This window comes from Miscanthus floridulus, chromosome 12, assembly GCF_019320115.1.
Source record: "Miscanthus floridulus cultivar M001 chromosome 12, ASM1932011v1, whole genome shotgun sequence".
NCBI lineage: Eukaryota > Viridiplantae > Streptophyta > Magnoliopsida > Poales > Poaceae > Miscanthus > Miscanthus floridulus.
This window is the reverse complement of record NC_089591.1, coordinates 81,738,669-81,757,303: the sequence shown is the minus strand read 5'-3', so window position 1 is coordinate 81,757,303 and position 18,635 is coordinate 81,738,669. Positions and strand designations below refer to the sequence as shown.

At 47.0% G+C, this 18,635-nt stretch overlaps 1 protein-coding gene and 1 pseudogene across 1 annotated transcript; both read left to right on the top strand.

The window, feature by feature from the left end:
- The first annotated feature begins 6,160 nt into the window (after window positions 1–6,160).
- On the top strand, window positions 6,161–7,429 carry LOC136497001 (stem-specific protein TSJT1-like). The gene has a single exon (XM_066492786.1). It carries the CDS (start codon window positions 6,261–6,263, stop codon window positions 7,044–7,046), a length of 786 nt encoding a protein of 261 aa, XP_066348883.1. The 5' UTR covers window positions 6,161–6,260; the 3' UTR covers window positions 7,047–7,429.
- On the top strand, window positions 7,264–9,250 carry LOC136496242 (uncharacterized; annotated as a pseudogene).
- The last annotated feature ends 9,385 nt before the right edge of the window (window positions 9,251–18,635 follow it).

Sequence of the window (18,635 nt, the reverse complement as noted above, 5' to 3'; positions counted from 1 at the left end):
GCCATCCCTGCAATCTCTACCTGCTTTGAAGAAAACAAATTGATCATCTGAGGCCACATGCATGGAAGAAAACAATAATCATGCATAGAAGAAAACAATAATCATATATGGAAGAAAACAATAATCGTGCATGGAAGGAAACAATAATCATGCATGGAAGAAAATAATCATGCACGGAAGGAAACAATAATCATGCATGGAAGGAAACAATAATCATGCATAGAAGGAAACAATCATGCATGAAAGAAAACAATAATCATATACTCTTTTTTCAAATAGCGGTCTTCATTTCGGAGCCCTTCATGCAGTTTAATAATGGGTGTTTTGGTTGAGTTCTATAATTGCCAAAAATTGATGGTGCTGATAAGATTGACAATCCTGTAACCCTGCAGTACTTTTCTTTTTTTTAAAAAAGGAGGACAAATGCTACTTATGGTCGAATCCATGTTCTTTTTGTTGTTTTGATTTGATGCCCACAACTCACAGCCCACGTGTTAACTTTCAGATGTGTTTGTAAAAAATCAAAAGGAGTTAGCCTAATACTAATCTTTGTTGTCGTTTTTTTCATTCTTTATATTTATACTAAGTAGAGTGCACGTGCGTTGCTACGGGATAACTAACAATTTATACTAAAAACACACAGATCGCACGATAAGATAACAATACTGTAAAAATTAAATACCAACGTTAAAGTGACATTTAATCCAAAAAGCAAAGTTTATGAATTTAACACGGTCACGGAGTGTGCGGCGTCGCAGGCTCACAAACTCTACTTTATAGACCTTTCCGTGATGCGGCTAAGATAATGTTTTATATTGGCAGAAAGAAATCTTCGATATCTATTTCTTTCATTATAATCCATTTATCTGGACAATGTTTGAGGTAAGGGCACGGTTATAGTTTTTAATAGCTTTACGATATTGTCCGAAGCTATGAGATGATTGATGTCTTGCAATGATTCTTTCATTAATTTAGTTTTCTATCTATGTTTAATTATTTATTCAGTCTATTTTATAGGCACGCCGGTAGATAATGGATGACAAAATTCAAGCATCTATAATTTATCTCTTTGACTTTGAGCATGAGTTTTGTTTTTATTTTTTAATTGATATATGGTCATTTTGTTTTTACGATAGCGTTAGCACAGGCATGCATGAAAAACAAAGATGTCTTTACACTACAGAAATCTTTCAAGAAGATCATGCATAGATTATTCTTGTATTGAATACTATATATATATATATATACATAATCACCTAAATATTCTAATTAAACTATAAAATTTTAAATTAGGATATGAGGTAAGACATGCACACAGATATTTCAAAACTACCTGTAGAGTCCAAAGAACTTAATAAATAAATTCTTCTGAAGGCAATGCAAATTCTCTCCAATCTTTCATTTGGTGTAGTTAGTGTTATCATAGTACCCGCATGTGTTCATGAGAAATAAATCATGGACAAAACATAGATACTTTTTGGTGCGATATTTGAACATGGGTCCATCGTCCTACCAATATTTTTGAGGCAGATCACATAAAGAATGAGAGTCCCTCTATGAGATTGCTCACAAGAGACTCAGACTTATATCTGATCATGATAATATTGAATTGCTTTGCATCAAAAATATCGGCAATGATAAAATAGAGACATAGGTTTTAGTATGCATAGTGGAGGAAAACTCAACATTGATCTTCTCAGCAACTTTTCTAAGTCTATGTAGTGCTAACTTGTCTTATTCAGATAGTCAAGAGGTGCACCATAAAATTATGCACCACTAAGAAAAGTATCATCATTAGTTGTCTTGATCTGAAAATATGTCGAAATTAAGAATTACAACACCTAATTCAACATCTTAAAACAGACACTCAAGTGGATACCTTATTCTACAATATATGTCTGTGTGGAATAATCTTAAAGCCATACATATTGATATGGTGAGTATAACACACTTTGTTTAAAATTTTATGAGAGATTTTTAAAGACACACAGTATTATCCATGTTACAGGCACTAATATTTACATATATATACTCGAACTTGTGTGTACATGATTATATGGAGATGCAGCGGAACTTATTTATGAATTTATTGGCGCATGAAAGAAATGGATATCGAAGAATTTTTTCTGTCGATGTAAAATATTATCTTAGCCATATCATAAAAAGTCTATACAGTAGAGTTTGTGAGCCCGCGACGCCGTACTCTCCATGTCTGTGTTAATTTCACAAACTTTGCTTTTTGAATTAAATGTCACTTTAACGTTGGTATTTAATTTAACAGTATTATTATCTTATCATGCGATCCGTGTGTTTTTAGTACAAAAGATTTAGTTGTTTCATAGCAACGCACGCTACCTAATATATACTCCTTTCGTTCCTTAATATAAGCCATGTAGATTTCTAAAGAAAATTTCAAAATATAGATACGTATCAGTTCCCACGTTGAATAGTTTGAAAACTTTTCCACCGTACATAGCATATGCCTCAACCAATATATTAGATTTAGGAAGCAATCTGATCATGAGAGAGAAGATGATCTGATTTTCCTTTTTTTCCTCAATCTCACATCCTTTCTCAAGCCGTGTGTTAATATTGGTGCTAAAAATTATATAACTTATATTAAGGAACGGAGGTGGACACGTGAGCCGCTCACGCCGGTGGGTCATGGGTGGGTCGTCCTCGTCCCGTGCCGGGAAGTCAGGTCCAGGCCTGGCCCAACAGCGCGGGGACGCCAATAGAAAACGGAGCGGAGGGCCCGCCTGTCCGACGCACGGTGACGTGTCCCCGGCGGCCATGCCGTGCCAGCCTTATCCCTATCCGATCCGCGGGACCACCCCAACTAGACGTGCGCACGCGGCGCCGGCGTAGCGTATCCAGCCGCGCCACCTTTCGCGCCCACCGCCAGGCACGCACGCGACGCGAGGCAGCATGGGGAGCAGCGGGCCCGGCAGTGTCAGTCTGCGCGCAGACCCGCTGGAAAATGGACCAAGCGTCGTGTCGCGACGTGACGCGCGCCTGCCTGCAGCAGGCTGCTGCCGCGAACCCGCGACCGCGAGGGCGAGGGGGGCGTGCTGCGCGGCATGTGGAGTACTCATCGTGTTGGGTTGTTGCCCGTTTAGTTCGGCAAAATTTACATCGACAAGTTTTACATAGTGTACGATTGTTTAATGTAGTATTTCGTTTGTATTTGTGATTTGTTATCTAAATATTGACTAATTAAGATTCGTCTCGTAAAGTTAAAGCAAATTGTATAAGTAGTTTTTGATTTCGTCTACATTTAATACTCTATACATGTATCGAAAATTTAATATAATGAAGAATCTTCTTTTTATATAGTGTATTTTTGAAAAACTAAACCAGGGCTTTGACAAGTTGTTGGGTTGAGTTTGGTTGGGTCCTTGTGAATGGTGGGCCGTGGTACCAAACTGACGGCTGCCGCCCACAGGGACGCCTCCGCGGCAGCTGGTTTCGCCCAGCACCGGTGGGTGGGTAGCCGCCGCGCATCGCCGTCAGTTATCTTATCCGCCCATGTCCATTATGCGCGTGTTTAGTTCTCTGAATTTGAGAATTTAGGTTATTGTAGCACTTTTGTTTTTATTTGGTAAATAGTGTTTAATTATGGACTAATTAGACTCAAAACGTTTGTCTCGTAATTTCCAACCAAATTGTGTAATTAATTTTTTTCGTCTACATTTAATACTCCATACACGTATCACAAGATTCGATGTGATAACTATTATAGCACTTTTTGGAATTTTAGAGTGGCAACTAAACACGCGCTATCTCTCGCGGATGAAATAGCGACTCGATGTGATGGACTGCTAGTTACCCAAAAATAATCATATCCATCCATGGTAAATACTCCTCCGTAGGAGTACTTGTCCCTTGTTCGCTTTGGCTGACACGGCATGATTAAAAATATTGTTGACGAATTTATTGTGAAAGAAAAAATAATATTCGTTTATACTACTTATAAGTCGAGAAAAAAAAACGTTGGAGTGAAAAAAACGCTAGTAGCCCTTGCCTGCCAGGAGCAAAGGAAAAAAAAACAGGCGGTATCAAAAGATGGCAATCCGCTGTTACACGTGGCCCACCGGATAACGTTTCCCAAATGGAAGCGACGGTAGTAGTGCTACTACTACCAGCACTAGTACTGTAACACATCATCATTAGCGACCGGTATTGCCTTACGTGATGATCTTATCCTCTCGGGCCTTTTTCCCATCTCCCTTACAATTACACGTCAGCGGCAGCACCCACTCCCACGTTAGTCTACTCCACGCTTTCCTTGGATCCACGGAATGGATATTTTGCAGACGGTTTTACTCGCGTGTCATTATCAAAGTTTATAATTATTTATAAATCATTAAAAAGTTTGAGCGGTCACAGATGTTACTGGTCGGAACTTCTTTGTCCTCCACATTATTCCGTCTAATTTTGTTTCTAACGGTGTTAAACCACGGTAAAAAAAAAAGTCTAAAATGCCCTTAAGCCTGAACACCATGCAAAAGTTTGTCATTCCTCTGATGCCACTAACCTCGGCCACAGAAAAAATATATAAAGGAATAAAGTTTCATATAGAGGAACACTGTATTTTTTTCTTACAAAAATATACTAGCAAGTGTTTTTCTTACAAAAACAAAAAACTGTTTAAATAGCAAGGAATCGTTGATTTTGTGTTGTTAGCAGCAGTACATAAGATATAAATTCTTATAGCATCCTAACACGAGAACCATGAGACAATTATTTATGGACAATGAAGCAACTTATATTTGATTATTACTGTGTTTTTACTGTTCACAAATGATTTTTTAGAATAATTAACCTTGCCGAAGAAAGAAAAAGTGAAAAACTTCAAAACTCTGCCCCACTCTCATATTGCTAGAGTTTACTAAAATAGTATCAATTCTCTCATTTACCATTTGAAAACCATTTTCGAACCCACAAGAAGAGAGCAAGTAAGCTAAGCCACTGGATACGGGCAAGCACGTCCCGACGAGCCATCAGTGGACCACTATGGTCATCGCAGTGCTCTGGCCATCCGCCCAAACACGCGTTCATCAGACTCAGGCACGACATGCGCGGCGGCCACCACCATGAGGGGCATGCCGAGCATTGCAATGGCGGCTGAATGGATCGAGATTGGTAATGGTTATGTATATGTACCCCGCTGTAGAACTGGAAAGTGCCTCCTGAACGCCTCGATGGCAGCACTAATGGGCTGGTGCGCCCGACGTTGAGCAACGCTTGCTCGTCGCTGGGCGCCACGTCCTCATACCCGGAGATGGTGACCACCTGCTCGCCGTCACAAGCCATGTCGTCGCAGCCTCCTCCTCCATCAGGTTGCCGAAGCGCATATTCACTCCTCGCCGTCACAAGCCTTGCACCGACGCGACCGCTGCCGAGCATCGCATCGTGCCCGACTATGCTGCCGCCATTGGCCTGGATGGTCCTCCACAGGCGCAGCTGCCAGCTGTGCTCGAGGCGGCCGTCGTCTTGCCGCCCCCGGTAGAGCTCGCCACAGCCGCCGTCTCACGCGCCCGGTGGAGCTCGCCCGCGCTCCGCGGATGCCGCCTCCCCACGCCCTCCTCAACTGCGGCGAGCATGCCGTCGACGATGAGACCCCACCAGTAGGGCGTGTAGGGCAGCGCGAGCCTAGCCTTGGTGGCATCTGCGAGACTGCGACGGCGCAGCGAGGTCCCGTAGCGTGACGCTGCTTTCCGCCGTCATGTCCCCGACCGCGGTGTCGACGGACATGATGCGGTCGAGCCGCCTGGTGCTGATGACGAGGCCCTCGCCATCACCGCTCCTGGACGTGGGGCGGCTACGGCCCGCACCAGCTCGTCCTCCGACGCTGGGTACTCTGCAGAGGACCGGCGGCGAGGGATTGAGAAAAACAACCACCAACGGCATTTTGGACATTTCAAGTCACTAGGCCCACGTGTCAGGGCTAGCAAACGGTGAAAATCTAATAGAAGGTGGACGGAATAACATAGAGGGCAAAGAAGTTTTAACCAATGGTATCTGTGACCGCTCAAACTTTTTAATGGCAGGACAGAGGTAAAACCATCTATTTTGTACACATGCCAACACCCTATCCTATTCCTGTCCCTGCCTGCTATAAAAGGCGCGCCACATCTCTATCCCCACCTCCATTGCATTGCATTGCCATTGCATTCACTTCAGATCCGGCACTCCACTCCACAAGCAGCAGTCCGTTCCATCCAGAACCTGCAGCAGGGCACTAGCGCAGAACGAGGATGCTGGCCATCTTCCAGAAGCAGGTGGCGCACGCGCCGCAGGAGCTCAACAGCCCCCGGAGCGGCGGCGCGTCGTCCAACAACAAGCCCCGGAGCCCCGACGAGATCCTGCGCGACTTCCACGCCGCGCACCCCACTGACGCCTTCTCCACCTCCTTCGGCGGCGGCGCCGCGCTCGCCTGCGTCGGCCCCACCGCCTCCGGCACCTACCAGCGGATGTTCTGCGGCCTGGACGACATCTACTGCGTCTTCCTGGGTCGCCTCGACAACCTGAGCGGCCTCAACCGGCAGTACGGCCTGTGCGGGCGGTCCACCAACGAGGCGCTGCTGGTCATCGAGGCCTACCGCACGCTCCGCGACCGCGGGCCGTACCCGGCCGACCAGGTCGTCAAGGACCTCGCGGGCGCCTTCGCCTTCGTCGTCTTCGACAACCGCTCCGGCGCCGTGTTCGCCGCGCTGGGCGGGAACGACGGCGGCGACTCCGTGCCGCTGTACTGGGGCGTGGCGGCGGACGGGTCCGCGGTGATCAGCGACGACCGCGACGTGGTGAAGCGCGGGTGCGGCAAGTCGTACGCGCCCTTCCCCGCGGGCTGCATGTTCCACAGCGAGGGCGGGCTCAAGAGCTTCGAGCACCCCATGAACAGGCTCAAGGCCATGCCACGCGTCGACAGCGAGGGCGCCATGTGCGGCGCCACCTTCAAGGTCGATACCTTCACCAAGATCAACTCCATGCCCCGCGTCGGCAGCGCCACCAACTGGGCCGCCGCCTGGGACGACGCCATCTAGGACAACATGTCCACGGCTCTGCTCTGCGCACCAGCCAAACCATGTCCCATGTCTGCACTGCAACCTCCTCTGCCCAGCCCTCTCTCGTTCGCCGTTGCCCCTGCCCGTGGCCTTTCTATCTAGATCCAAGCACAGGTCAAGACTTGTATCCATCCATTTTCTGAAACCAGCTAGAGGCTCCATCATTCCGATTGGGCTAGTGCTAGAGAGAAACAGGATGGAAGAGTATGCCTTGTCAGTTGTCACTAGAACTTTGTTTTCTTTTTCCCTTTTCCTGCCTTCTCCTTATCCTGGCATTTGTACATTAGTTTCTCCAGTGCTTGTGGCTTGTGGACTTGGTTGTTCAACATGATGAATAAGAAATGAGTTTGCTTCAGAACTTTGCTAAGCTCCTGACTTTGGAGCATCGCTATTGTCTGTTCCGACCAAAAAAAAAAATGCAAGTTCTGTTAGTTGGCTGACTAGAGGTCTCTTTCAGCACGTTCGTTGGTTGGTTTAGGTTTTTAAGTCCGGTCGGTGCTGGTTGCTTATGACTCATAAGCTCTGACCGAAACCACCGAGCTGTTTGGCTCATAGCATTGCCACCTGGGAACACGTCACATTTTTCTTGCCTTCCTGTATATACCACAAATTGCGTGCTTGGAACTTCTGCCAGGAGCCCAGGATCCCTCGCTTGGCCTCTCGGCTAGATGGCCCATGAAACGACATGCTTGGCAGCCCGGAGAGCCGATCTGGTTCTCTTGTGACAGCAAAGGAGAATCTCGCTGATACACAAGTAATTCCTGTGCTTGCAAGCAAGCATATGTGAGCTCACATACACACTACAGGCAGGAGCATGACCAGAGCAGCGCTTCTGGTACCATATGTGGCCTCGTTCGCTGGTCTAAAACTTGGCTGAAACTGACTGTGAAAACACTGTTCCGGCTGAATTATCGTGAGAGAAAAAACACTGTTCTGGCTAAAAAAAAAAGCCGAACAAGTCGAATATGGGGTAAGCCGAACAGGGCCTACCTTGCGGATGTCCAGGGTGATGGGAATGGTGTGCTTGGGCCTGTGCGTGTTAACGTAAGAGGAACAGTTGATGGACTTGCTGGTATTGGGCTCCTACGCGTTACGTCTTCTCCCGTGTCCCTTACGGGCTCGGTTCAAGAAATGGTCAGCAATTTGCCAATGACGAATCAGAACCTAGAATTGACCGCAATGGAGATATTTCAGCAGATGGTCTGACTGCATTGGTTAATCTTAAGCCAAGAAAACCACGCTGCTCATCAGCATGCAGAAAATCTATTTGAGTCAGGCATGCAGACAAGATATTGTAGTGTTGCATCCGTTACCACTCCAGGTGGTTCATCTGTCCAGATGCAGGAGTCAAAGGAGCATGAACTTGGGTCAGATTGGGAAACTGCAGAGGATGCAACCATATCATTAGACATGAAACCACCACCTAGTCATTTTCCATTCATTCCGCTTTGGGTAAGGCTACTGATATATCTGTTTCTGCGGTTCTATCATCAAAAAGCAGTATAGGGCCCCTCATCGAACAGTATGTTGTGTTGTTTACCTGACTGCAAGTAATAATATCTTTGAAGTCACTTTGCCCCCGAGGGTTTACTTTTAGATTACCTGTTGGTTGGTTCCTTGTTGATAGTCTGCCAATGAAGAAAAAAGAAATAAGAATTTTCAAGATAAAAATTGATAAGACTAATCAACCAAAATATGTCTGATATTTATCGTATATGGGATGTGCACATTGATTCAAGATAAAAATGTTGCAGTAGCTCACGATTCAGCTGAGCTAGTTGTTCATAATATGAGGCCTTAGAACCAAAATTTGCTAGCAGTATTCCCCGTATATGTTCTAAATTCAGATTCCTCTAGCATTGCCGCACGCCTTTGCACTTCAAAAAAACAGGGGCTTCCGTCTTCATCAAACCTCAGACAAATCGGGCACCTCGTATCTAGATCACAGGGTTGAGTTCGAGGATGTGCACAGGCTTGCTGATGGTCAGGTGAAACATTCGGCTGAAGTATTTTATGCAGGCTCTCTGTGGAAGGTTAGCTTTGTTGTCTTAAATCTATCCATTCTTCTAATGGCCTACCAGTTAAGTACTGTAATCGGTATACACATTGATAACTAGTGGGCTGAGTCACAGTCTCATGAACAGACAGGTTGCACCCAAATGATCAGCAGACTCCAATGTGCATCCCTGCGCTCTATAGCAATTCAGAACCCGATTTAAGGCCTCGTTTAGATTGCAAATTTTTGCAATCTGGACACTGTAGCACGTTTCGTTTGTATTTGACAAACTTTGTTCGATCATGGACTAACTAGGCTCAAAAGATTCGTCTCGTAATTTACAACCAAACTGTGCAATTAGTTATTTTTTTACCTACATTTAATGCTCCATGCATGCGTCCAAAAATTGATGTGATGGAGAGAGAGTGAAAAAACTTGGAATTTTGAGGCAATCTAAACAAGGCCTAACTGTCTTTTTTTTAATGTCAATTAAGGTAGAAAAAGAATAGTTTCAAGTACAGAACCCGATTTAACTGTCACCTGCATTCTCCTCTGCATTCCTTCTCACCACACGGTCACAAGCACCATAAAGGACGTAAACTCTGACCCGAACATCTTCAGAGAGTGTCCATAGAGCTGCCGACGCGATCCTCTGCTGATTGCTGCACACCAATTGGTATCTGACATTGTGAGTTTGTGACTGTCAACTTAACTGCCAAAACAGTAACGAATTAGGGAATTTGGCCCCTGTGATGGATTTGATCTCCTGCCAAAACATCCGTGCTATTGTGCAGTCAAGCAGCACGTGCCGAATGGATTCACTCTCTGCACCGCGTGTCTCACAAAATCCAGTCGGCTCAATATGCCGACGTTGCAACTCTGACTTTGCCGGCAAAAAATCATGAAGAACGCGCCACCAAAAGACTCTCACCTTCGGTGGAACATTCAGCTTCCATGTCTTCTTCCAAACCTCATCCCCCGAGCTCTCCGGAGCTTCAGTGGCTGGCTGGTGGGTTGATGCAAGGAGACGATATGCTGTCTTAACAGAGTAGACCCCATGTTTCTCCTGCTCCCAGGCCCACCAGTCCTCTCCAACTTGCGCTCTCATAGGGATACGGAGGATTGCTTTTGCATCAACTGGGATAAACACCACCCGGATCAGAGCCTCATTCCATTGCCCCGAGGGCGTCATCAACTCAGACACCGTAGTCACCTCCTGAACATCTCTGGGTCTGAGTGGTCTTGCATTAGAGTGCGACGGAATCCACCGATCTTGCCAGATGTTTGTAGAATTACCGTCACCAGTACGTTTGATCGCCCCTTGCTGCAATACAGTACTTCTTTCCCAGCCAAGATTGCACGCCATGTATGACTAGCGTGCTTCTTTCCAGAACTCTCCATAAAGGTCGAGCCGGGCGCACAAGCTATCAGGCCTTGTAATAAGTCTCCACCTTTGCTTCCCTAACATGGCCTTGTTAAAGAGATGGAGATCACGGAAGCCCATACCACCTCTTGATTTGTGTTGGGTTAGACGATCCCAACAAAGCCAGTGGTCAGTGGATGTGCCGGCTGTCCGCCGATCCTCCCCACCAGTAGTTTGTTACTGCTGCCCTCATTTTCTTACAGGTCGACTTGGATAAGAGGAAGCAGCTCATTGAATATGTTGGTACTGCCTGTGCTACTGAGCTGAGTAGGATCTCTCTCCCCGCGCTACTGGCTTCACGGCCACTCCACGTACCAATAAGGCCTCTGATCCTTGCCGGCAGGAACTCAAAGGCCTCTGTAGTAGAACGACCCAACGCTGTAGGCAGCCGCAAATATTTATCTGACAATGCTTCCGTTGGTATAAGAAGCTCACTCCGAACCAACTCCTTCGTTTGATCCAAACAATTTTTGCTGAAAAAAAAATGCGAACTTATCTCTGTTAACCAGCTGGCCGGAGCCCTTACTATACATTTCCAAAATCTCCTGAATCCTAGCGGCCCCCTTTGCTACGCTTCTGAGAACACGATGCAATCATCCCAGGGTGCGTGAAGACCCACGCGGACGCCATTGGTGCTTGTTTAGTTCCCAACCAAATTCTTAAAAAGTATAGCTATCACATCGAATCTTGCGATACGTGCATGGAGCATTAAATATAGACGAAAAAAAACTAATTACACAGTTTGGTTGAAAATTGCGAGACGAACGTTTTGAACCTAATTAATCTATGATTGAACACTAATTAACAAATAAAAACGAAAGTGCTACGGTAGACAAATTTCTAAAATTCGCAAACTAACACAGCCTCGGATAAATGCACTGGACCGACGGACTTCAGTAGACTGGACAGTCCTTCCGCACACAAGAAGAACAAGTATGACAAAATAGGGTCGCCTTGCCGAATGCCACGAGTAGGCCTGAACCCACTCTACCCGCATGGACCAACACGTCCACCTCGTCGTGGATCCCAGCACCCTGTCCACCATCTCCCCATGGACGCGGCGCCCATGCAGGCCACGCCGCGGAGCTCGAGCGTGGACCCAAGGCGCTGCGGCCCCAGCGTTGCAGATAAGGCGCTACGGGCAGCCTCCAGGGAAACAAAAACACATCCGGTTGCAGCTCATGGGCCTTGTTCTAGATTTTCATCCAGGCAAACAAACACGCCCGTAGATGCTCCTAGGTACACACACATTCGAGGGATGCCCTGGTGCGTAAGAGTTAAAGATGGCAACGGGGACCCGATCCCCGATTCCCCGCGGGGAATTCCCCTATTAGGGGACGGGGATGGAGTCAAATAAGCCTCCACGGGGATCTAAACGGGGAGAAAACGTCCCCCGTTGGGTTTGGCGGGGACGGGTCTGGGGGAGCATTCTCCGTCCCCGATACCCGCATCTCCGTCCCGTTTATATACAGGCTTTGCTCTCTTTCCTGATGGCCCAACCAGCCCACGAAGGCCCAATGTCTTCTGAGTATATATAACAGCAATAACCCTAGTTCTACACCTTTGTAATGATTAATATCCTGCTTCTTGCTATTTAACTATTTTTGGATTGTGATTCGTGGTGTACTCTAATATTGTGTCGATGAACTCATGTGAATGATGATGAATTAACTTGAATGGTGATGAACAAATGCGGGGACGGGGATCCCCGACGGGGATTTTTCCCCTCGCGGAGGCGGGGATAGGGGAGAAATCGTCCCTGTGAGCTTTGACGGGAACAGGGACGGGGATTTTTTCTCCCCGTGGGGACGGGGATGAGGAGGCAACCTCCGTTGCCATCTTTAGTAAGAGTACGCTCGTCTGAGCAGCTAGCTAGTGGTAGCTGTGACTGTGATGATCGGGGTTGTGCGTGGATGTCTGGCTGTCCATGTGATATGACCGTGCGTACCACCCCTACTTGTATAAAAATCCACTCGTAGTTGGGTCTCTGTTGGTTGGACTAGTAGTACATTAACACCTGTTAATCTCCAGCTTAGAATTCAGATTAGTCCGCTGGTTCCGGTTGGCTGGCATGGCCGCGTGGGCGATCATATCGATCGAGGATATATATTAGTAAAATCTCAGTCGAGGATATATAGTACGTACAAACAATGAGAGAATAAGCCGGCCGGCCACGGCCGCATGCACCTACCTCACCGGCGTCACGCGCGCTTTGACTTGGGATTACAATATACAGCACATTATTTTATTGGTACAGAAAATCTGCAAGCGTCACGACTATATATGCCCCCGTTCGGTTGGCTGATTCGTATCGTTGCTGGTTCATGAAGAAATATTGCTGGCTGGTTTGTGTAAGAAAAATACTGTTCCGACTGAAAATTTACGATCGTTTACGTCACAGCCAAACGAACATGCTGTATAATAGTAATTGCAAGCAAAGCAGCAATTGCATGCAATGCGTTGAACACACGACGAAATTCTTGCACTTGCGGACTTGCATGGCACAAGCACACACGGACCACAGGCCGCCAAACCCCACAGCCTGTTCACTTCATCGTGAATTATAAGCTAAAATAGTATTTTTCTTTGACACCAAACCAATCAGCAGTAAATAATCCACGATCGTTAACTGCCTGCCGATCAGGCTGCATATTTCCATGGCGCCGTTCGTTTGTGCGTGGTTGCAGACTCACAGGCACACAGCTGCTTTTGAAATGAAACCAAAACGAAAAAAAAAAAGATGGACATCGAGGACAGACGACGCAGATGTGACTGCGAGCGTGCGTGTGTACTGCAACGGTACGAGCCGAGTGTGCAATGAGCGTTTTCTGGATCGGCGTCCGTCGTAATGGGGGATGAAGGAGACGCAGTACTCACTGGTACATGTAGAGCTCAGCAGCGTGTCTCGCACTCTAAAGTTGACTCTGAAATACGTATACTCACTGCACTCTCTCGTATCGTATCGTATGCGACCTTTACTATACAGTACTAGTAGTACAGAACAGCTGTACCACGACGACACGGACCTGACAAAAGGGTGCAAATGCGCGCGGCCACGACCCACGAAGAGGGGGAAAGAAGAACATGAGCCCATAGTCCCAAACACCCGACACAAATTCCCCCCTACCCGACACAAAGAAGAACATGGCCAATGGCAGCCCAGGACAACTGGTAACCCAGGCTAAACGACCTTGTCAAACAGGAAATGCTAGTTTTTTGGTTGGTTGGTTCCTGCTACTACCATCAGCACTTGAGCAGCCCAAAACGACCTTCTTTTTTTCTTCAAGGCCAGAGGTAATACTGATAGAAAAAGTCAGAGTAAGACCACAATATCGCTTCAAAACTCGCCGAAATCATTGGCCGTTCTTCCACAAACCTCAGCCATTTGACCCCGGATATCATATATTTAATTTAATTTAATTTGTTCAACTAACCGACGCAGTGACGCACACCACAAGCTTGTCACGCGCACGATATTCCGCTTCAAAACTGTACTGCTGCGTAACAAAAAGTCACGCGCACGCAGCATGCAGGTGGAGGTCTGGTGGACATATTCGTACACGCGTGCGGCGCGGTTCCGACAAGTCAGCACCCACGATCCGCTGATGATTCTTGCAAGTTTCGCCTGAACATGACATTTTCCACGTAGTAATTATTATTAAGAAATACATGCGATATTCCGGCCTCTACATTGTAGTTGTATAAACCGTTCACCAATGACCAATCACAGACGACTTCTGTTGTTCTTCTGTATCCAAACTTTTTGAACAAAGACGTAGTCACATGGAACGGAACGGAACGGAAGCAAGGTTTTTATTTTTAGAAATTAAAATTTATCGGGGGTCACAGATAAAGAGGATATATCGAAAATATCGGACCAAATTCAAATAAAATTTAATTTGAATTTAAATAAATTTAAACAAAATTTATACGAAAAAGATAGATATTTCTCTTATCGACACCTACATATAGAAATAATATATCAGAAATATCAGGAGATTTTGACCGAAAAAGAAAACCATGAACGGAAGCAGTAGTTCCGTAGTATCTCCTCGTCACGTTTCCTTGCTAGCTTGGAGGACTAGGAGCAGCGGCAGTGCTAGCGTCCAAGCGAAACGGCTAGCCAGCAGCCAGCGACTGACTGCTTCTCACTCCCCCAATGCAAGCAAGAAGAAGAACCGGTCCGTCCTTGCATGCGCATCGACGGTAAAACGTTTCTTGTTTGACTACCTGGCTACCTGATGATGTCCGGCGGTAAAACGTTTCTTGTTTCACGCACTTTCGCTTTCACCCCGGTAAGTAGAATAGACTGGATCGAGGCAACGGTAATACTACGTCCGGTCAGAAAAAAGAGAGCGAGTATGTCATCGTTAGATTAATAATGGAACAAGTTTTTATAGAAAACATATTTGGATGCTAATGTTGAGACTAATTTTTATAAACTTAATTAAGCTTGTTCAAATCTAGAATTGCTCTCCTTTTTTATCGACGGAGGGAGTACGATATTACATGGCGTATTACCGTTTTTTCCTGGTTGTTTTGAAGACAAGAAGAGGTGTGGTACTGGTGGTAGGTAGCGCCATGTACATGTGAACTGATACAAAAAAAACAGCTACTCGATCGGCTACTTCTAATCTTCTATGGCATGATACGGTCTACTAAATTACATATTACCCATCTATTGTATTATATTTTTTAGGTTAGAAGCTTATTATCATCTGATATTACATTTTATTATAAATCTAACCAAGTTATATATTACAATAGTTAAGATCTATTAGTTAAGATATATACGTGCGGCCTTATATAAACCGAACCGGAGGCGGAGGGAGCAGCACACTAACACCTATTGATCTCCAGCTTAGAATTTAGATTAGTCCACCCATTGGTTGGCGTGGGTGATGACTGATGCAAAGAAGGATAACAAAAAAAAAGCCGGCCGGCCGCATTGCGCACCTGCCTCGCCGGCGTCACACGCTTTGACTTGGATTACATTACAGTACATACATTAAAAATAATCTTGCAATGCAAACGCCTTTCTTTTGGACAATAATTGCAAGCGTCAGTTGCAGTTGCATGGCACGAGCAGCGTGTGCACACGCACACGGATCGGCCGCCAAACCATCCCAACATGGTGTCGTACTCGCACTGTCGTGTGTGGTCATGTGTTCTGGTCACAGCTGCTTTTAATTTGATCGAAAGGAAAGAAGAAGAAGAAACGATGCGGCCATGGATGGACGGACACCAAGATAGGGCGACCACGATGTGGCTACCAGTGTGTGCGTGGACAGCAGCAGCACACAGCGCGAATACGTAAAGGAGGCGACAAGGCTCAAGGCACGCGGTCAAGGAAGACACACGTTGAGAATATAAGAGTGGTGAATGCACTCGGGGCACACCGTCGGTACTGGAGGATGGCGGCGGGCGGAAAATAGAGGAGCCCCAGTCGGTCAAAACAATAATAACAACAACAAGTGCGTGACGGTGACTCGGAACGGCCGGCAAAGGCGAGACACCGCTGCATCGGCCATTCGGCCTCCCGTGGCCACAAGGCGGCTGTCGCCGTCGGCCGTCGTGGCGGATGGAGATGGGGACGCATGCATCTCACCTCCGCCAGACCACCACCGTGACAGTTAGTTGGTGGATCGATTCTTCACCATGGAAATGGAAGGAAAAAAAAAACCAAACCAAACTGGGGCGGCGGAAGAGGAACGGGATTGAGAACTGAGAAGAGGGCGTGTGGCGTCGAGTCGATAAATAAAAGAAAGGTAAATAAACACCCGGCTCGGCGTCGGGCGTCGGCATCTCCCCGGTGTTCGTGCCCACCGAGCAGCAGTATTTGACGCTGCCCACTGCCCTGCTCGTCGTCACGTCATTCCTGGCAAGCCGTGACGCGAGCATGAGGTCACGCCAAAAAGTACAAATCCAACAGAGAGGGCGTGTGAACGCCCACAGAGGCAGCTGGCTTGGCTGGTCAGTATCCATCCATGCGTTGACTGGTGACCACGCTTGGCGCTTGCGGGGGCGTGGCCATGGCCCACGGATGGACAAATCAAAACGCACCAGGTCGTCGCCGCTGGTGCGTCCGTGGGAACGAGATCCTCTGGCTGACTGTTTTATGCAGTCACAGATCTGTCCCGTCCATTTTTCATCAAACGGTGAGGCTTCAAAACTTCACGCTGGATAAGCACAGCACTCGGTCCATCTCAGCCTAAGACGACTTCGCCTTCGTCTTCCTCGTTTTCACACGGCATGTCGGCATCGGGCTCATCAGCGATGTGGGAGACAATGGCGGAGGCATGGCGGATCTAGGATGAAAATCTAGGGGGGGCTTAAGTTCACACGGGGACAAAGACATCAAGCTCAACTCAACGCTCCAGCATCGTCTTCAACCTCAGCTCAACGCTCAAGCTCCTCATTTCTATCATCCAATGGCATAAAAATTTAGGGGGGATGAGGGGGGCTCCACAGTCTCAACCATGGTAGGGGGGGGGGGGGGCTTGAGCCCCCCAGCCCCCCTGGCAGATCCGCCGCTGGGCGGAGGGGAAAGAGATTGAAGGCGAGTGTGATGTTTGGGCTGAGATGGGCCACTGGAACGGCCTGCTAGATGAGTTTAGTTGGGGTCACCGTTGGATCACGAGTAACGTCTCCGATGCGCCGACTGTAGAGATAAGTCGTTGTGCGCGACTGCGGACGATATCATTCCGCGTCCGTGCGTATGCAACCACCGTTTGTACAGTAGTACACATTATACAGAAGAAGAAGAAAAATCAATCAATCAGTGGCTACCGAACATTCAGAAGCCACAGAGGTCAGAGGAATCCGTATATAATATAATAAGAATATACTATGCATTCATTTTGAATTCCTTCCGATCAAACGGGGGATTACGAGTACGAGTACTCGTTGTACGTGGGAAAGGCCGGAGAAGGAATATTCGTGACCAATTATAAACTATCCATAATGAGGAGTTAGTATACAGTATCTAGTACACACGAGCGCAACGTGGGCTGCTGCGATATCTGGGAATTGAACGCGAGGGGGAGTCCAGTACAAAACACACGCGGACGCAACGGGAGCGCCATGTGCAGCGCTGTGAAACAACCACGACCGGATGCGGGGCCGCGGCCTGCATTCCTGCTGGGTGAGTGTGGAACGAACCGATGGGCGATGGGTCATCACAGTACAGTGGCAAACTCGGCAGCTGCTGCCCAGCCGAGAAACTCTCTAGCTAGTACGAGAGCATGCATCTCCAATGGTGAGACTCAGATGCTACGTAAGAGAAGGATGTAGGTTAGTTTTGGTTGACAGACGAAGTAGAATGAGACACTCTTGCCGTAGTTTTGTGAAATAGAATGGTCTCGTCTAGTGTTTGGTTGCGAGGGGCATGATCATCTTTGTTCTGTGTTTGGTTACTCTAGAAAATGAGATCAACCATTGATACGCAGGACACATTTATCAAATTCTTTTTTTCTTTTTCTTCTTCATTATCCTTTCTCCTTTTCGTCACGGAGGCTCCCTCACGGTCCTACGGCCGGGCCTCTCCTCCACATTCGTTGCCGCCACCTGCACCTATGGTCGGCCCTTAGCCCCACGCTTGCTGTTGGTGCCTATACGCACGACTAGCGACCTAGCGTGCCCGCGGCCAGGCCTTCGCAGGGGGCGCTCAAGCCCACGTCCGCCGATAGCAGGCCTCCACATCGGCACTCGCAGGTCGCCTTTTCCCCACGCGCCAAGCCAGCCTCTCCTGCATAGACGGCGCTCGCAACTCTTCTTCCTCCCCGCGCTTGGCCGAAGGCCGAAGCAGCCTTTGTCCTAGGTGGGGCGGACGAGTCCGTCAAAATCTTGGGGACAACTGAGCTCTAGATCTACGTGGAGCGTATTCTTAGTGGGATGGTCCTATCTCTAGTCGACTCTGAACCAAATACAAAGTCCAAGTGGGATATCCCACTTTGTTCCATCACATCCTTAGAACCAAACAGTACTGTAGATGACATTTTTTTACATATGTTTAGCATGTACTCCCTCTATTCCAAATTAAAATATGTTTTGATTTTTTTGGTACATCGAATTTACTATGTATATATATATATATATATATATATATATATATATATATATAGCAAAATAGATTTAAAAAAAGTCAAAA